Source organism: Pelobates fuscus, chromosome 2 (assembly GCF_036172605.1).
Source record: "Pelobates fuscus isolate aPelFus1 chromosome 2, aPelFus1.pri, whole genome shotgun sequence".
NCBI lineage: Eukaryota > Metazoa > Chordata > Amphibia > Anura > Pelobatidae > Pelobates > Pelobates fuscus.
This window is the reverse complement of record NC_086318.1, coordinates 448,788,836-448,810,511: the sequence shown is the minus strand read 5'-3', so window position 1 is coordinate 448,810,511 and position 21,676 is coordinate 448,788,836. Positions and strand designations below refer to the sequence as shown.

General features: G+C 48.2%; 1 protein-coding gene across 3 annotated transcripts in view; it reads left to right on the top strand.

The window, feature by feature from the left end:
- Positions 1-13,974: 13,974 nt before the first annotated feature.
- LRRC73 (leucine rich repeat containing 73) overlaps positions 13,975-21,676 on the top strand; it is a 347,986-nt gene continuing 340,284 nt past the window's right edge. For all 3 annotated transcript variants that reach the window (XR_010086638.1, XM_063444185.1, XM_063444184.1), the window contains exons 1-2: positions 13,975-14,787; positions 19,013-19,173. Coding sequence is in view for 2 of the 3 variants with exons in the window: in XM_063444185.1 (XP_063300255.1) it covers positions 14,516-14,787; positions 19,013-19,173 (433 nt within the window). In the remaining variant the exon portion in view is untranslated. The remainder of the gene's footprint in view (positions 14,788-19,012; positions 19,174-21,676) is intronic.

The window sequence follows — 21,676 nt, the reverse complement described above, 5'->3', positions numbered from 1 at the left end:
CAATGTGAGCAAGATATTACTTTGCTGCAGAAGGATTTAGATAGACTGGAGGACTGGGCACTCAAATGGCAGATGAAATTTAATGTTGAAAAATGCAAAGTTATGCACTTCGGCGTAAAGAATACACAAGCAACGTATACCCTTAATGGAAGTGAATTAGGGATAACAACACACGAAAAGGACTTGGGAATTGTTATAGACAACAAACTATGCAACAATGTGCAATGTCAATCAGCAGTGGCCAAGGCCAGTAAGGTATTGTCATGCATGAAAAAGGGCATTCATTCTCGGGACGAGAATATCATTTTGCCTCTCTATAAATCACTGGTAAGACCACATATTGAATATGCTGTGCAATTTTGGGCACCTGTTCTAAAGAAGGATATCATGGCACTAGAAAAAGTGCAGAGGCGGGCTACAAAATTAATAAAAGGAATGGAACATATCAGCTATGAAGAACGGTTAACAAATTTAAACCTATTTAGTTTAGAAAAACGTCGCCTGAGAGGGGATATGATAACATTATACAAATATATTTGGGGCCAATACAAACCATTGTGTGGAAATCTATTCACAAACCGGACTTTACATAGGACACGAGGCCATGCGTTTAGACTGGAAGAAAGAAGATTTTGTCTAAGGCAAAGGAAAGGTTTTTTTACTGTAAGAACAATCAGGATGTGGAATTCTCTGCCTGAAGAAGTGGTTTTATCAGAGTCCATACAGATGTTCAAACAGCTACTAGATGCATACTTGCAAAGACAGAATATTCAAGGATATAATCTTTCAATGTAGGGTAATGACTGCTTGATTCAAGGATAAATCTGACTGCCATTCTGGGGTCAAGAAGGAATTTTTTGTCCTAGCTTGTTGCAAAATTGTGCTTCAAACTGGGTTTTTTTTTTTTTTTTTTTTGCCTTTTGGATCAACAGCAAAAAACAGGTGTGAGGAAGGCTGAACTTGATGGACGCAAGTCTCTTTTCAGCTATCTAACTATGTAACTATGTAACTATGATTATGGCTTACAGCTCATGAAAACCCCAAATCCACAATCTCAGTAAATTAGAATATTATATGCAATCAATCAAATGAAAGGAGTGTACATAGAACAATATCGGACCTCTGGAATGTATAAGCATGCATATGGTCTCAGTCAGGGGCGGACTGAGAACCCTCAGGGCCCCCGGGCAAAATAAATCAAGGGCCCCCTTGCAGGCCCCACCCATACTCCGCAGCAAGCGCCACCCATGTCCCGCCTCCATGCACCGCCTCCAGCCACACCCTACACAATCTTTAGACACAAGGAACAAAAGTGCAATAATCCCTTCAAGGCCCCAGTAGAGACTACAATTGAGGGCTAATGGGCCATGGAGGGGGGTCTTTCTAGCAGAGGCTATCTCAGTGTCCTTTAGAGAGTGTGTTAGAAAGAATACCCTCCAGGCCCTATTAGAGACTACAATGGAGTCTAATAGGCTTGGAAGGGGGTCTTTCTAACAGAGGCCATCTCAGTGTCCCTGCTGGAAACAGTCGCCTCCAGGCCCCAGTAGAGACTACAATTGAGGGCTAATGGGCCATGGAGGGGGGGAGCATTCTAGCAGAGGCTATCTCAGTGTCCTTTAGAGAGTGTGTTAGAAAGAATTTCCTCCAGGTCCCATTAGAGACAACAATGGAGTCTAATGGGGCCTGGAGGGGGGTCTCTCCAACACGCTGGTTCCTATTCACAATATAGCAACACAACATAGCTCGCTGATACCTAGGCCAAGTTGGCTCCTCTTACCTTAATTACTGTTGCTGGCTGGCAGTCTGTGGGCTTGCTGGAAGGCTGTGGGCTTACTGGCTGCGGCTGGCAGGCTGTGGCTTGCTGGCTGGCAGGCTGTGGCTTGCTGGCTGCGGTTGGCAGGCTGTGGGTTTGCTGGCTTTAAGCCTAACTGGTGGCCTGTGGGCTGGCTGGCTACTGGCCAGCCTGTGGGCTGGCTGGCCAGCCTGTGGGCTGGCTGGCCGGCCTGTAGGCTGGCTGGCCGGCCTGTGAGCTGGCTGGCCGGCCGGCCTGCCTGTGGGCTGGCTGGCTACTGGGGCACTCGTAGATTATTTAAAGAAATAATCCATGCACAATAACCACTACTGCTCTGTGTAGTCGTTATGGTGCCAGGAGGGCTGGGCCCCCCTCCTAGAGTAAGTAGTCAAACCGTTTAAGAACAGTTTGACAACTTACCTGCGGTCTGCTGGGATATGAGGCTGTAGTAGGGTATAGGAGCAGTGGTGCAATGTGTAAGGGGTGCAGTGTGTGTGTGAAAGGTTCAGTGTGAGGGGGTGTAGTGTGTGAATGTGTAGGGTGTGTGGGGCAATGTGTGTACGAGGGGGCTGTGTATGTGTGTGGCAATGTTAGTATGGGGGGCTGTGTGTGTATGGGTGGGCAGTGTATGTGTGTGTGTGTGAGGCAATGTGTGTAAATGTGTATGGTCTGTGTGGGGGCAGTGTGTGAATGTGTATGGTGTGTGGGGGCAGTGTGTTTATTGGGCTAGAGTTCACTCTCACCACTGCGACCACCAGGAATACCTGGTGGTCACAGTGTTGAGAGTGAACTCTAGCCCGTAGCTCCAGGGCTAGAGTTTACTCTCGCAAGAGCCGTAACGTTGCCGTGGTAACCGCGGCAACGATCTGTGCTCGCGCAAGAAGGACCCAGAGGAGCTGCAGGCTGAGCTCCCGGGTCCTCTATTCCTCCCTCCCCTGCCGGCTGCCTGCGGACAGGGAAGGGGGCAATTGCCCTCCTCTTACTCCCCCCTCCCCCTCTTCTTACCCCCCTCCCCCTCTTCTTACCCTCTTCTTACCCCCCTTCTTACTCTCCCCCTCGTCTTACTCCCCCCTCCCCCTCTTCTTACTCTTCCCTCCCCTCTCTTCTTACCCCCCCTGCCTCTCTTCTTACCCCCCTCCCTCTCTTCTTACCCCCCCTCCCTCTCTTCTTACCCCCCCTCCCTCTCTTCTTACCCCCCCTCCCTCTCTTCTTACCCCCTCTCTTTTAACCCCCTTCTCTTTTAACCCCCCCTCTCTCTTTTAACCCCCCCTCTCTCTTTTAACCCCCCTCCCTCTCTTCTTACCCCCCTCCCTCTCTCTTTTAACCCCCCTCCCTCTCTCTTTTAACCCCCCCCTCCCTCTCTCTTTTAACCCCCCCTCCCTCTCTCTTTTAACCCCCCCCCTCCCTCTCTCTTTTAACCCCCCCCTCCCTCTCTCTTTTAACCCCCCCCCCCTCCCTCTCTCTTTTAACCCCCCCCCCTCCTCCCTCTCTCTTTTAACCCCCTCCCCTGTAGCGTGGCAGAGCTGCACTCCGGTCCGCGGTGCCCGGCCGGAGTGATAGGAAGGTGCACACTGTGCACCTTCCTGTCAGTCCGGCCGGGTACAGGAAACCGAAACTCCTGTTCCGCGTGCACCTTCTGTTCAGTGTGCACCTTCCTATCACTCCGGCCGGGCACCGCGGACCGGAGTGCAGCTCGGCCACGCTACAGGGGAGGGGAGGTGAGGTGAGAAGCTGCAGCCGCCTGAGCGCTCTTAAGAGAGCGCTCAGGCGGCTGCAGCATTTAAAGGGGCGGCTGGGCCCCCTGATGGCGGGCAGTCAGTCCGCCCCTGGTCTCAGTACTTGGTTTGGGCCACTTTTGCAGCAATTACTGCTTCAATGCGGCGTGGCATGGAAGCTATCAGCCTGTGGCACTGTTATGGAAGACCAGGATGCTTCAATAGCGACCTTCAGCTCTTCTGCATTGTTCGGTCTCATGTCTCATCTTTCTCTTGGCAATGCCCCTTAGATTCTTTATGGGGTTCAGGTCAGGCGAGTTTGCTGGCCAATCAAGCACAGTAATCCCACGGCCATTGAACCAGGCTTTGGTGCTTTTGGCAGTGTGGGCAGGTGCCAAGTCCTACTGGAAAATGAAGTCAGCAACCCCATAAAGCTCATCTGCGAAAGGAAGCATGAAGTGCTCCAAAATCTCCTGGTAGACGGCTGCGTTGAACCTCAACTTAATGAAGCACAGTGGACCAACACGAGCAGATGACATGGCTCCCCAAATCAACTTCACACTGGACTTTAAGCATCTTGCAGTGTGTGCCTCTCCATTCTTCCTTCAGACTCTGGGTCCTTGGTTTCCAAATGAGATGCAAAAGTTGCTCTCATCAGAAAAGAGGACTTTGGACCACTGAGCAACAGACCAGCTTTGTTTTTCTTTAGACCAGGTAAGACGCTTCTGATGTTGTTTGTTGTTCAGGAGCGGCTTGACAAGAGGAATACGACATCTAAAGCCCATGTCCAGGATCCGTCTGTGTGTGGTTGCTCTCGATGCACTGACTCCAGCCTCAGTCGACTCCTTGTGAAAGTCCTCAACACTTTTGAATGGCCTTTTCCTGACAATCCTCTCCAGGCTGCGGTCATCCCTGCTGCTTGTGCACCTTTTTCTTCCACACTTTTCCCTTCCACATAACTTTCTATTAATGTGCTTTGATACAGCACTTTGGGAACATCCAACTTCCTTCGCAATTATCTTTTGAGGCTTTCCCTCCTTATGGAGGGTGTCAATGATGGTTTTCTGCACAACTGTCAGGTCAGCAGTTTTCCCCATGATTGTGATTCCTACTGAACCAAACTGAGAGACCCTTTGCAGGTGTTATGGCTTACTTAGCTGATTAGAGTGGGACACTGTGAGCCTAGAATATTGCACCTTTTCACAATATTCTAATTTACTGAGATTGTGGATTTGGGGTTTTCATGAGCAATAAGTAGAGTTGAGCGGACACCTGGATGTTCGCGTTTGCCGAGTTTGGCCGAACTCCGTCTAAAAGTCCGAGTTCGGGCTCGAACTTGACCCCGAACCTGAACCCCATTGAAGTCAATGTGGACCTGAACTTTTAGGCACTAAACTGCCTCTTAAAAAGTCCTGGAAAGGGCCAGAGAGCTGCAAAAGGAAGTAAAATGTGGGTAAGAGTGCCCTGGAAACAAATGTGGATAGCCCCCCTATGATTACACTATAAATACCCCCGGCCCCCCTATAATTACACTATAAATACCCCCGGCCCCCCTATAATTACACTATAAATACCCCGGCCCCCCTATAATTACACTATAAATACCCCCAGCCCCCCTATAATTACACTATAAATACCCCCAGCCCCCCTATAATTACACTATAAATACCCCCAGCCCCCCTATAATTACACTATAAATACCCCCAGCCCCCCTATAATTACACTATAAATACCCCCAACCCCCCTATAATTACACTATAAATACCCCCAACCCCCCTATAATTACACTATAAATACCCCCAGCCCCCCTATAATTACACTATAAATACCCCCAGCCCCCCTATAATTACACTATAAATACCCCCAGCCCCCCTATAATTACACTATAAATACCCCCAGCCCCCTATAATTACACTATAAATACCCCCAGCCCCCCTATAATTACACTATAAATACCCCCAGACCCCCTATAATTACACTATAAATACCCCCAGACCCCCTATAATTACACTATAAATACCCCCAGACCCCTATAATTACACTATAAATACCCCCAGCCCTCCCTATAATTACACTATAAATACCCCCAGCCCCCCTCCTATAATTACACTATAAATACCCCCAGCCCCCCTATAATTACACTATAAATACCCCCAGCCCCCTATAATTACACTATAAATACCCCCAGCCCCCCTATAATTACACTATAAATACCCCCAGCCCCCCTATAATTACACTATAAATACCCCCAGCCCCCCTATAATTACACTATAAATACCCCAGCCCCCCTATAATTACACTATAAATACCCCCAGCCCCCCTATAATTACACTATAAATACCCCCAGCCCCCTATAATTACACTATAAATACCCCCAGCCCCCCTATAATTACACTATAAATACCCCCAGCCCCCTCCTATAATTACACTATAAATACCCCCAGCCCCCTATAATTACAGTACAAATACCCCCAGCCCCCCCTATAATTACACTATAAATACCCCCAGCCCCCCTATAATTACACTATAAATACCCCCAGCCCCCTCCTATAATTACAGTACAAATACCCCCAGCCCCCCTATAATTACACTATAAATACCCCCAGCCCCCCTATAATTACACTATAAATACCCCCAGCCCCCTATAATTACACTATAAATACCCCCAGCCCCCTATAATTACACTATAAATACCCCCAGCCCCCTATAATTACACTATAAATACCCCCAGCCCCCTATAATTACACTATAAATACCCCCAGCCCCCCTATAATTACACTATAAATACCCCCAGCCCCCCTATAATTACACTATAAACACACCCAGCCCCTCTATAATTACACTATAAATACCCCCAGCCCCCCTATAATTACACTATAAATACCCCCAGCCCCCTATAATTACACTATAAATACCCCCAGCCCCCTATAATTACACTATAAATACCCCCAGCCCACCTATAATTACACTATAAATACCCTCAGCCCCCTATAATTACACTATAAATACCCCCAGCCCCCTATAATTACACTATAAATACCCCCAGCCCCCCTATAATTACACTATAAATACCCCAGACCCCCTATAATTACACTATAAATACCCCCAGACCCCCTATAATTACACTATAAATACCCCCAGCCCCCCTATAATTACACTATAAATACCCCCAGCCCCCCTATAATTACACTATAAATACCCCCAGCCCCCTATAATGACACTATAAATACCCCCAGCCCTCCTATAATTACAATATAAATACCCCCAGCCCCCCTATAATTACACTATAAATACCCCCAGCCCCCCTATAATTACACTATAAATACCCCTAGCCCCCTATAATTACACTATAAATACCCCCAGCCCCCCTATAATTACACTATAAATACCCCCAGCCCCCCTATAATTACACTATAAATACCCCCAGCCCCCTATAATTACACTATAAATACCCCCAGCCCACCTATAATTACACTATAAATACCCTCAGCCCCCCTATAATTACACTATAAATACCCCCAGCACCCCCTATAATTACACTATAAATACCCCCAGCCCCCTATAATTACACTATAAATACCCCCAGCCCACCTATAATTACACTATAAATACCCTCAGCCCCCCTATAATTACACTATAAATACCCCCAGCCCCCCTATAATTACAATATAAATACCCCCAGCCCCCCTATAATTACACTATAAATACCCCCCAGCCCCCCTATAATTACACTATAAATACCCCTAGCCCTCCCTATAATTACACTATAAATGCCCCCAGCCCCCTATAATTACACTATAAATACCCCCAGCCCCCCTATAATTACACTATAAATACCCCCAGCCCCCCTATAATTACACTATAAATACCCCCAGCCCCCCTATAATTACACTATAAATACCCCCAGCCCCCCTATAATTACACTATAAATACCCCCAGCCCCCTATAATTACACTATAAATACCCCCAGCCCCCCTATAATTACACTATAAATACCCCCAGCCCCCTATAATTACACTATAAATACCCCCAGCCCCCTATAATTACACTATAAATACCCCCAGCCCCCCTATAATTACACTATAAATACCCCCAGCCCCCTATAATTACACTATAAATACCCCCAGCCCACCTATAATTACACTATAAATACCCTCAGCCCCCCCTATAATTACACTATAAATACCCCCAGCCCCCCTATAATTACACTATAAATACCTCCAGCCCCCCTATAATTACACTATAAATACCCCCAGCCCACCTATAATTACACTATAAATACCCCCAGCCCCCCCTATAATTACACTATAAATACCCTCAGCCCCCCTATAATTACACTATAAATACCCCCAGCCCACCTATAATTACACTATAAATACCCCCAGCCCCCCCTATAATTACACTATAAATACCCCCAGCCCACCTATAATTACACTATAAATACCCTCAGCCCCCCTATAATTACACTATAAATACCCCCAGCCCCCCTATAATTACAATATAAATACCCCCAGCCCCCCTATAATTACACTATAAATACCCCCAGCCCCCCTATAATTACACTATAAATACCCCTAGCCCCGTATAATTACACTATAAATACCCCTAGCCCCCCTATAATTACACTATAAATACCCCCAGCCCCCCTATAATTACACTATAAACACACCCAGCCCCCCTATAATTACACTATAAACACCCCCAGCCCCCCCTATAATTACACTATAAATACCCCCAGCCCCCTATAATTACACTATAAATACCCCCAGCCCCCCTATAATTACACTATAAATACACCCAGCCCCCCTATAATTACACTATAAATACACCCAGCCCCCCTATAATTACACTATAAATACCCCCAGCCCCCTATAATTACACTATAAATACCCCCAGCCCTCCTATAATTACACTATAAATACCCCCAGACCCCTATAATTACACTATAAATACCCCCAGCCCCCTATAATTACACTATAAATACCCCCAGCCCCCCCCTATAATTACACTATAAATACCCCCAGCACCCCTATAATTACACTATAAATACCCCCAGCCCCCTATAATTACACTATAAATACCCCCAGCCCCCCTATAATTACACTATAAATACCCCCAGTCCCCCCCTATAATTACACTATAAATACCCCCAGCACCCCTATAATTACACTATAAATACCCCCAGCCCCCCTATAATTACACTATAAATACCCCCAGCCCCCCTATAATTACACTATAAATACCCCCAGTCCCCCCCTATAATTACACTATAAATACCCCCAGCACCCCTATAATTACACTATAAATACCCCCAGCCCCCCTATAATTACACTATAAATACCCCCAGCCCCCCTATAATTACACTATAAATACCCCCAGCCCCCCTATAATTACACTATAAATACCCCCAGCCCCCCTATAATTACACTATAAATACCCCCAGCCCCCCCTATAATTACACTATAAATACCCCCAGCCCCCCCTATAATTACACTATAAATACCCCCAGCCCCCCTATAATTACACTATAAATACCCCCAGCCCCCCTATAATTACACTATAAATACCCCCAGCCCCCTATAATTACACTATAAATACCCCCAGCCCCCTATAATTACACTATAAATACCCCCAGCCCTCCTATAATTACACTATAAATACCCCCAGCCCCCTATAATTACACTATAAATACCCCCAGCCCCCCTCCTATAATTACACTATAAATACCCCCAGCCCCCCTCCTATAATTACACTATAAATACCCCCAGCACCCCTATAATTACACTATAAATACCCCCAGCCCCCCCTATAATTACACTATAAATACCCCCAGCCCCCCTATAATTACACTATAAATACCCCCAGCCCCCCTATAATTACACTATAAATACCCTCAGCCCCCTATAATTACACTATAAATACCCCCAGCCCCCCTATAATTACACTATAAATACCCCCAGCCCCCCTATAATTACACTATAAATACCCCCAGCCCCCCTATAATTACACTATAAATACACCCAGCCCCCCTATAATTACACTATAAATACCCCCAGCCCCCCTATAATTACACTATAAATACCCCCAGCCCCCTATAATTACACTATAAATACCCCCAGCCCCCTATAATTACACTATAAATACCCCCAGCCCCCTATAATTACACTATAAATACCCCCACCCCCCTATAATTACACTATAAATACCCTCAGCCCCCCTATAATTACACTATAAATACCCCCAGCCCCCCTATAATTACACTATAAATACCCCCAGCCCCCTATAATTACACTATAAATACCCCCAGCCCCCCTATAATTACACTATAAATACCCCCAGCCCCCTATAATTACACTATAAATACCCCCAGCCCCCCTATAATTACACTATAAATACCCACAGCCCCCCTATAATTACACTATAAATACACCCAGCCCCCCTATAATTACACTATAAATACCCCCACCCCCCTATAATTACACTATAAATACCCCCAGCCCCCTATAATTACACTATAAATACCCCCAGCCCCCCTATAATTACACTATAAATACCCCCAGCCCCCCTATAATTACACTATAAATACCCCCACCCCCCTATAATTACACTATAAATACCCCCAGCCCCCCTATAATTACACTATAAATACCCCCAGCCCCCCTATAATTACACTATAAATACCCCCAGCCCCCCTATAATTACACTATAAATACCCCCAGCCCCCTATAATTTCACTATAAATACCCCCAGCCCCCCTATAATTACACTATAAATACCCCCAGCCCCCCTATAATTACACTATAAATACCCCCACCCCCCTATAATTACACTATAAATACCCCCAGCCCCCCTATAATTACACTATAAATACCCCCAGCCCCCTATAATTACACTATAAATACCCCCAGCCCCCCTATAATTACACTATAAATACCCCCAGCCCCCTATAATTACACTATAAATACCCCCAGCCCCCCTATAATTACACTATAAATACCCCCAGCCCCCCTATAATTACACTATAAATACACCCAGCCCCCCTATAATTACACTATAAATACCCCAGCCCCCTATAATTACACTATAAATACCCCCAGCCCCCCCTATAATTACACTATAAATACCCCTAGCCCTCCCTATAATTACACTATAAATACCCCCACCCCCCTATAATTACACTATAAATACCCCCAGCCCCCTATAATTACACTATAAATACCCCCAGCCCCCCTATAATTACACTATAAATACCCCCAGCCCCCCTATAATTACACTATAAATACCCCCAGCCCCCCTATAATTACACTATAAATACCCCCAGCCCCCCTATAATTACACTATAAATACCCCCAGCCCCCCTATAATTACACTATAAATACCCCCAGCCCCCCTATAATTACACTATAAATACCCCCAGCCCCCCTATAATTACACTATAAATACCCCCAGCCCCCCTATAATTACACTATAAATACCCCCACCCCCCTATAATTACACTATAAATACCCCCACCCCCCTATAATTACACTATAAATACCCCCAGTCCCCCTATAATTACACTATAAATACCCCCAGCCCCCCTATAATTACACTATAAATACCCCCAGCCCCCCTATAATTACACTATAAATACCCCCAGCCCCCTATAATTACACTATAAATACCCCCAGCCCCCCTATAATTACACTATAAATACCCCCACCCCCCTATAATTACACTATAAATACCCCCAGCCCCCTATAATTACACTATAAATACCCCAGTCCCCCTATAATTACACTATAAATACCCCCAGCACCCCTATAATTACACTATAAATACCCCCACCCCCCTATAATTACACTATAAATACCCCCAGCCCCCTATAATTACACTATAAATACCCCCACCCCCCTATAATTACACTATAAATACCCCCAGCCCCCTATAATTACACTATAAATACCCCCAGCCCCCTATAATTACACTATAAATACCCCCACCCCCCTATAATTACACTATAAATACCTCCAGCCCCCCTATAATTACACTATAAATACCCCCAGTCCCCCCCTATAATTACACTATAAATACCCCCAGTCCCCCCCTATAATTACACTATAAATACCCCCAGTCCCCCCCTATAATTACACTATAAATACACCCAGCCCCCCTATAATTACACTATAAATACCCCCACCCCCCTATAATTACACTATAAATACCCCCAGCCCCCTATAATTACACTATAAATACCTCCAGCCCCCCTATAATTACACTATAAATACCCCCAGCCCCCCTATAATTACACTATAAATACCCCCAGTCCCCCCCTATAATTACACTATAAATACCCCCAGTCCCCCCCTATAATTACACTATAAATACCCCCAGTCCCCCCCTATAATTACACTATAAATACCCCCAGCCCCCTATAATTACACTATAAATACCCCCAGCCCCCCCCTATAATTACACTATAAATACCCCCAGTCCCCCCCTATAATTACACTATAAATACCCCCAGCCCCCCTATAATTACACTATAAATACCCCCAGCCCCCTATAATTACACTATAAATACCCCCAGCCCCCCTATAATTACACTATAAATACCCCCAGCCCCCTATAATTACACTATAAATACCCCCAGCCCCCTATAATTACACTATAAATACCCCCAGCCCCCTATAATTACACTATAAATACCCCCAGTCCCCTATAATTACACTATAAATACCCCCAGCCCCCTATAATTACACTATAAATACCCCCAGCCCCCCTATAATTACACTATAAATACCCCCAGCCCCCTATAATTACACTATAAATACCCCCAGCCCCCCTATAATTACACTATAAATACCCCCAGCCCCCTATAATTACACTATAAATACCCCCAGCCCCCCTATAATTACACTATAAATACCCCCAGCCCCCTATAATTACACTATAAATACCCCCAGCCCCCTATAATTACACTATAAATACCCCCAGCCCCCCTATAATTACACTATAAATACCCCCAGCCCCCTATAATTACACTATAAATACCCCCAGCCCCCCTATAATTACACTATAAATACCCCCAGCCCCCTATAATTACACTATAAATACCCCCAGCCCCCCTATAATTACACTATAAATACCCCCAGCCCCCTATAATTACACTATAAATACCCCCAGCCCCCTATAATTACACTATAAATACCCCCAGCCCCCTATAATTACACTATAAATACCCCCAGCCCCCCTATAATTACACTATAAATACCCCCAGCCCCCTATAATTACACTATAAATACCCCCAGCCCCCCTATAATTACACTATAAATACCCCCAGCCCCCTATAATTACACTATAAATACCCCCAGCCCCCTATAATTACACTATAAATACCCCCAGCCCCCCTATAATTACACTATAAATACCCCCAGCCCCCTATAATTACACTATAAATACCCCCAGCCCCCTATAATTACACTATAAATACCCCCAGCCCCCTATAATTACACTATAAATACCCCCAGCCCCCTATAATTACACTATAAATACCCCCAGCCCCCTATAATTACACTATAAATACCCCCAGCCCCCCCCCCCCCCCCCCCCCCCCCCCCGCAGGGTGTTTCCCCTTTAAGGCTCTGGGTTGGGGGCGGGGCGGGTGATGACGCGCTGGTTGCTATAGAAACAAGACGGCTTCACCGGGAAAGAACTGATCATCGGTATCTGCTGTCCGTGTCCGGCCCCGGGGGGCCTGAGTTACCCGGACTGGGGGTGTTAGGGGGTCAGTTACCCGGACTGGGGGTGTTAGGGGGTCAGTTACCCGGACTGGGGGCGTTAGGGGGTTAGTTACCCGGACTGGGGGCGTTAGGGGGTCAGTTACCCGGACTGGGGGCGTTAGGGGGTTAGTTACCCGGACTGGGGGTGTTAGGGGGTCAGTTACCCGGACTGGGGGCGTTAGGGGGTCAGTTACCCGGACTGGGGGTGTTAGGGGGTCAGTTACCCGGACTGGGGGCGTTAGGGGGTTAGTTACCCGGACTGGGGGCGTTAGGGGGTCAGTTACCCGGACTGGGGGCGTTAGGGGGTTAGTTACCCGGACTGGGGGCGTTAGGGGGTTAGTTACCCGGACTGGGGGCGTTAGGGGGTCAGTTACCCGGACTGGGGGCGTTAGGGGGTTAGTTACCCGGACTGGGGGCGTTAGGGGGTCAGTTACCCGGACTGGGGGCGTTAGGGGGTTAGTTACCCGGACTGGGGGTGTTAGGGGGTCAGTTACCCGGACTGGGGGCGTTAGGGGGTTAGTTACCCGGACTGGGGGTGTTAGGGGGTTAGTTACCCGGACTGGGGGTGTTAGGGGGTCAGTTACCCGGACTGGGGGCGTTAGGGGGTTAGTTACCCGGACTGGGGGTGTTAGGGGGTCAGTTACCCGGACTGGGGGCGTTAGGGGGTCAGTTACCCGGACTGAGGGTATTAGGGGTTTTATTTGGATGCATTTGATTTTAATGACCTAGATTGGGGGCTTTAGGGGTTAATTACTTAGATTTACCTAGATTGGGGGACTTGCAAACTAGTGACAGGATAGTGGGGTAATGGGTATCCGGGAGGCATGGGAGACCTAGATATTTGTATCCTGATTTGGGGCAGTTGCTATCTAATTACATAAATTGGGGCATGTAATTACCCCAGATTAAACGCTAATAACTGGACCTAATGACATAAACTGGATTATATCAAAATCTATATACCCAGTAATATTCCGAGCTCATTGTATTCTAGCTGTCCCATTCTAATCTCCTAGTTTGTTATAATCGGTGTCAGGTACTTGTCAGATATCACATTGTGCGATGCAGAATATGTTGGCGCCATATAAATGTTAATAATAATAATAATGGATTAATCAGTGTAATTAGAGTTTGGTCGGGGTATTACTGGCATGCAGCAGAGTTAGGGCACTAAATGCCCCATGATGGGGTTTGCCAAATTCAGTACTTTCTATTAGACTATCCTTTTCACCCCATGTAGGGGCACCATGCTGCCGGGATCCATTCACATGTCAGGAGAGGCCCTCTCTGGGGCAGAGGTGAAAGGGGTATGTGAGGGATTGGTGGGGGGCACAGTGCGGCTTCTCTCATTGCGTGGATGCCACCTCTCAGACAGGGATTTTGCCCGCCTCTGCCAGGGGGTATCACAATCATCCTCACTGGTCCAGCTCAACCTGAACCTAGGCATTGTGTCTAGTGGTGCCCGTGTCCAGCAGTTGGCACAAGGTCTGCATGCCAACCGTTCTCTGCAGTCACTATTGTGAGTATACATGGGGTGAGCTATGGGGGGGTTACCTAGGGGAACAGGCGTACTAAGGCAGAGAGAGCGATGGATAGAGAGACAGACAGAGAGCGAGTGATATATACTACATGATAGGTGGATGGATGGATGGATAGATAGACAGAGAGCGCAGCTGTATTATGTAATCAAGGTGTATTGAGGGCATAAATATATTGGGGTGCAGATTTACTGAGAAGTTATGCACTTGTATTAGTGGGCCTCCTTCCCGATTCCCCCCTCCCCATGTGTCCTTCTCCTGCCCATCTTCCCTCTCCTCCCAATTCCCCCCTTCCCACTGTCCTTCTCCTGCCTATATCCCTCTCCTCCCCATTTCCCACCTACCTATCTCCCTCTCCTCCCGATTCCCAACTCTCCATCTGTCCTCCTTCTGCCTTTCTTGCCCCTCCTTCCGTTTCCCTCCTCCAATGCTGTCCTTCTTCTGCTTATCTCCTCTCTCCTCCTTTCCCACCTTCCTATCTGCTCTATCCAGGGCCGGACTGACTCACCGGGATACCGGGAAATTTCCCGGTGAGCCGGCATACTAGCGGTCGCCTAGAATGCACTGGCCCGTGGGCCACACGGTGCAATTACAGGATGACAGTCAGGAGGGGATCCGCTTCCCCCTTGCTGGTCACAGAATGTAGCGTGCCTGAGCTTGGGCGGAAAACTAATGGGACACAGGGAGAGCTGTGCGGGGGAACTAATGGGACACAGGGAGAGCTGTGCGGGGGAACTAATGGGACACAGGGAGAGCTGTGCGGGGGAACTAATGGGGCACAGGGAGAGCTGTGGGGGGGAACTAATGGGGCACAGGGAGAGCTGTGGGGGGGAACTAATGGGACACAGGGAGAGCTGTGCGGGGGAACTAATGGGACACAGGGAGAGCTGTGGGGGGGAACTAATGGGGCACAGGGAGAGCTGTGCGGGGGAACTAATGGGACACAGGGAGAGCTGTGCGGGGGAACTAATGGGACACAGGGAGAGCTGTGGGGGGGAACTAATGGGACACAGGGAGAGCTGTGGGGGGGAACTAATGGGGCACAGGGAGAGCTGTGGGGGGGAACTAATGGGACACAGGGAGAGCTGTGGGGGGGAACTAATGGGGCACAGGGAGAGCTGTGGGGGGGAACTAATGGGGCACAGGGAGAGCTGTGCGGGGGAACTAATGGGACACAGGGAGAGCTGTGCGGGGGAACTAATGGGACACAGGGAGAGCTGTGCGGGGGAACTAATGGGACACAGGGAGAGCTGTGGGGGGGAACTAATGGGACACAGGGAGAGCTGTGCGGGGGAACTAATGGGACACAGGGAGAGCTGTGCGGGGGAACTAATGGGACACAGGGAGAGCTGTGGGGGGAACTAATGGGACACAGGGAGAGCTGTGCGGGGGAACTAATGGGACACAGGGAGAGCTGTGCGGGGGAACTAATGGGACACAGGGAGAGCTGTGGGGGGGAACTAATGGGACACAGGGAGAGCTGTGCGGGGGGAACTAATGGGACACAGGGAGAGGTGGGGGGAACTAATGGGACACAGGGAGGGGAATAAGGTTTAGGTTTATGTGGGCCGCAAAAACAAAACACCTTAAATGTTCATAGAAACGTAGGTTTATTTTAAAAAGTACAGTATAAAAAAAAAACAGCATCCCCCTCTACTAAATCCCAGTCCCCCCACTCTACTAAACCACAGCACCCCCCTCTACCACCCTGTGCCAAATCTGATCGTCCCGCTGACACACTGACAGACACATTTTCACAGACAGACACACACATACTTACTGACAGACCTACACACACACACACACACTGACAGACACATACATACTTTACTTTATTGCTCCCTACCTTTTGGAGCTCCCTGGGGTCCTTCCTGCTCCTCACTGCTCCCTCGCACGGTTTAGTGATGCCGGGTGACGGAATATGACGTCATATTCTGGAGCCCGGCTTCACTACAGATGGCGCGCGCGAGGGAGCAGGAACACTGAGCTCCCTCGCTGGCCCTCCTCACCAGCCGGGTAAATTTTAGCAGAGTAGGCACCTGCAGTGTGGGGAAAGCAGGTGCCTACTCTGCTATAACACCAAGCATGCGGCCCGCGAGTTTGACATGCTTGCTATAGGCTGAGCACTGTAAATGCTGTGTCTACATTGCTGCCTAGGCACATCTCTAGTGACAGTCACTCAGACGGCCACTAGAGCTGCTTCCTAGTCCAGTGCTGCACACTCTGCATGGAGGCGCTGATCGCTCCCCATAGTATGTGGAGATGCCGATTGGTGCGGTGAAGCGCAGCGTTTTCCCCCACAGGCGCAATAGCCCCCCAATGCTTTCCTATGGGAATTGAATTGGCGTTGACTGAGATCATCCAGTTATCAGCCAACGTGAAGAGCTCACTCTTATTACTTAAAAAAACCAAAACAAGATTCTGTCATTTTCTTACTGCTGTGCCATAACATTCACAATCTCAGTCCAAATGACCGAACGTCTTAATATATCAAGAAAATGGACGAAACATCGATTATATGCAAATGCAGGTCTGCTTACAACCAATCCGCTCTTCTGTTTATTTTGAAGCCCTATAAGTGCTTTCTTTCACGTTTGAGTGATAATTTTCAGTTTTAAGTTTTTTTTCCCCGCTTCTATATCTGCTTTTCATTCCCAGTCTGGCCCTATCCTCCCGATTTCTCCTCCCCACCTGTCCTTCTCCTGCCTATCTCCCCCCTCTCCTCCCAATCCCCCCTCTCCTGCCTATCTCTCCCCTCTCCTCCCGATTCCCCCCCTCTCCTGCCTATCTCTCCCCTCTCCTCCCGATTCCCCCCCTCTCCTGCCTATCTCTCCCCTCTCCTCCCGATTCCCCCCCTCTCCTGCCTATCTCTCCCCTCTCCTCCCGATTCCCCCCCTCTCCTCCCGATTCCCCCCTCTCCTCCCGATTCCCCCCCTCTCCTCCCGATTCCCCCCCCTCTCCTGCCTATCTCCCCCCTCTCCTCCCAATCCCCCCTCTCCTGCCTATCTCTCCCCTCTCCTCCCGATTCCCCCCTCTCCTCCCGATTCCCCCCCTCTCCTGCCTATCTCTCCCCTCTCCTCCCGATTCCCCCCCTCTCCTGCCTATCTCTCCCCTCTCCTCCCGATTCCCCCCCTCTCCTGCCTATCTCTCCCCTCTCCTCCCGATTCCCCCCCCTCTCCTGCCTATCTCTCCCCTCTCCTCCCGATTCCCCCCCTCTCCTGCCTATCTCTCCCCTCTCCTCCCGATTCCCCCCCCTCTCCTGCCTATCTCTCCCCTCTCCTCCCGATTCCCCCCCCTCTCCTGCCTATCTCTCCCCTCTCCTCCCGATTCCCCCCCTCTCCTGCCTATCTCTCCCCTCTCCTCCCGATTCCCCCCCCTCTCCTGCCTATCTCTCCCCTCTCCTCCCGATTCCCCCCCTCTCCTGCCTATCTCTCCCCCTCTCCTCCCGATTCCCCCCCTCTCCTGCCTATCTCTCCCCCTCTCCTCCCGATTCCCCCCCTCTCCTGCCTATCTCTCCCCCTCTCCTCCCGATTCCCCCCCTCTCCTGCCTATCTCTCCCCCTCTCCTCCCGATTCCCCCCCTCTCCTGCCTATCTCTCCCCCTCTCCTCCCGATTCCCCCCTCTCCTGCCTATCTCTCCCCTCTCCTCCCGATTCCCCCCCACCTCTCCTGCCTATCTCTCCCCTCTCCTCCCGATTCCCCCCCCTCTCCTGCCTATCTCTCCCCTCTCCTCCCGATTCCCCCCCCTCTCCTGCCTATCTCTCCCCTCTCCTCCCGATTCCCCCCCCTCTCCTGCCTATCTCTCCCCTCTCCTCCCGATTCCCCCCCCCTCTCCTGCCTATCTCTCCCCTCTCCTCCCGATTCCCCCCCCCTCTCCTGCCTATCTCTCCCCTCTCCTCCCGATTCCCCCCCCCTCTCCTGCCTATCTCTCCCCTCTCCTCCCGATTCCCCCCCCTCTCCTGCCTATCTCTCCCCTCTCCTCCCGATTCCCCCCCCTCTCCTGCCTATCTCTCCCCTCTCCTCCCGATTCCCCCCCCTCTCCTGCCTATCTCTCCCCTCTTCTTCTGATTTCCCCCCTCCTCCCCACTTGTCCTTCTCCTGCATGTTTAGCCACACCTATTTTCTCGGTTCCTGTATTTCTCCTGCATACCCGCCCCTCATCCTGTCTCCCCCAATACTTATCTGTCATTCTCCCTTGCTCTTTCAGCCTCCATGGCAACCCACTGACAGACACTGGGTTGGCCCTCCTTAACCCTGCTTTGGCGGTACACCCATCCCTGGTATCCTTGGATCTTGGTGACTGCATGCTCGGGGATGAGGGGATCAGTCTCATCTGTGGCCTCCTTCCACCTGATGGAGCAAAACCCGGTGAGTGGGGTTCAGCATACACAATTATCTATTTTCTGTCCATGTATCTTACAGTCCAAAATTTGTCTGGCTGTGTGAGTAGGCATATCTTAATAAACTTATTATATTTCCATGCTTAAAGGAACACTATTGGGTTAGGAATGCAAACACGTATTCCTGACCCTATAGTGTTAACACCACCATCTAGACCCGCCGGGTTCCTCTTGCCTCCCTAAATATATTAAAATCTTACTTGTATTTAAGTCTGCAGCGGCTGCCTCTGCCTGTGACCTGCCTGTGTGCCTGACATCATCCAAAGATTGGCTAAGATTGTCAAGGAGGCAGATCAGGGGCAGAGCCAGCACAAGTCATACACAGCCCTGGCCAATCAGCATCTCCTCAGAGATTAATTGAATCAATGAATCTCTATGAGGAAAGTTCAGTGTCTGCATGCAGAGGGAGGAGACACTGAATGTTTGGATGCATTTTAGGCAGCCATGACCCAGGAAGGATCTCTAGCAGCCATCTGAGGAGTGGCCAGTGACGTTATCACTAGGCTGTAATGTAAACACTGCATTTTCTCTGAAAAGACAGTGTTTACAGCAAAAAGCCTGAAGGGAATGATTCTACTCACCAGAACAAATCCAATAAGCTGTAGTTGTTCTGGTGACTTTAGTGTCCCTTTAAGTTAAGTTTTCTTTCTAAGAGCTTTATAAAGATCTGCATCAGAGTTACAGAGATCTGCTTCAAAGTGTTCAAATCATTTTCCTCCAAGACTGACTGCAAATCCTGCTTAAGTTAAAGGGACACTCCAGGCACTCAGACCACGTCTGCTCATTGGAGTGTTCTGGGTGCCAACTCCCACTGCTCCTAACCCTGCAAGTGTAATTGTTGCAGTTTTCATGAACTGCAATATTTAATTAACAGAGTTAAATCCTCCTCTAGTGGCTGTCTACTAGACCGCCACTAGAGGGCACTTCAGTGTTCATAGAAAACGAAAAGTGCGTTCTAACTATGCTGGACGTCCTCACACTAAATCCCCATAGGAAAGCATTATTCAATGCTTTCCTATGGGAGGTCTAATGCACGTGCACAGCTGACGTCGGCAGGAGAGGAGCGTGGGCGGACCTTGACCCAGCGCCGAGGGACATCGTCGCTGGATAAAGGTAAGTCACTGGAGGGGTTTTAACCCCTTCAGCAACTTGGGATGGGAGGTGGGAGGGAGAGGGGACCTGCAGTGACAGGAAAACGGATTGTTTTCCTCGCACTGGAGAGTCCCTTTAAGTTCTTTCTAAGAGATTTATAAAAAAAAAAATCAGCATCCTTTACATGCAGACGGCAAGATCTGTATTTTTCCAAGTGTTTTTTTTTTTTTTTTTTTACCAATAAACAACCATGAATTTGGAAAGCTGGTTAAAGCGGGGAACTCTTCAGAAAAAAATGACTTCTTCTACCTGTTCGGCACTTACAGAAACTGAGAAAGAAGATACAACTAAAAACATGCCCGAAATAGTTGTACCTACTGCTACTCAAATAGCAGAGACAGGTGACAAGTCAAAGCACACAATGCCAGCCAATCTTCTCAAACAAAGAAGAGAAATATGATGATGGCGACTTGTCATTTGGATTCACAATACGTACTTTGCAATAAAATATTGCCAAACAGTTCATTAGCACCTGCTAAATGATGTCGTCATTTTGAGCAGAACCGCGCAGAGTACAAAGATAAAGACACTGACTTTTTAAAGCGAAAGCTAAAGGAGTATCAGAAGAGGAAACCATTTAGGAGCAAAACAAATTCAACATGCTAATGAAAAAGCCACCGAGGCTTCTTACAGAGCGAGTTACCGCATAGCAGGAGAAGCCCTAATAAAACCATGTGCAAAGAAATCGTGTCATGGATTTTAAGAGAAGTTGTGTAAAACAAAAAATCGAAGCTGTGCCACTTTCTAACAACACAGTTTTGCACCGAATTCATGATCTTGCTGATGACTTCCATACTGAACTAATTTCTCAACTGCATCGGAGTGTGTTTGTGTAGTAGATGTAGTGTGTGTATGTGTAGTGTGTATATAATGAATGCAGAGTGTGTGTTTGTGTAGTGTGTGTATATAATGAATGCAGAGTGTGTTTGTGTAGTATGTGTGTGTATATAATGAATGCAGAGTGTGTGTTTGTGTAGTGAGTGTGTATATAATGAATGCAGAGTGTGTGTTTGTGTAGTGAGTGTGTATATAATGAATGCAGAGTGTGTGTTTGTGTAGTGTGTGTATATAATGAATGCAGAGTGTGTGTTTGTGTAGTGAGTGTGTATATAATGAATGCAGAGTGTGTGTGTAGTATGTGTGTGTATATAATGAATGCAGAGTGTGTTTGTGTAGTGTGTGTATATAATGAATGCAGAGTGTGTTTGTGTAGTGTGTGTATATAATGAATGCAGATTGTGTTTGTGTAGTGTGTGTATATAATGAATGCAGAGTGTGTTTGTGTAGTGTGTGTGTGTATATAATGAATGCAGATTGTG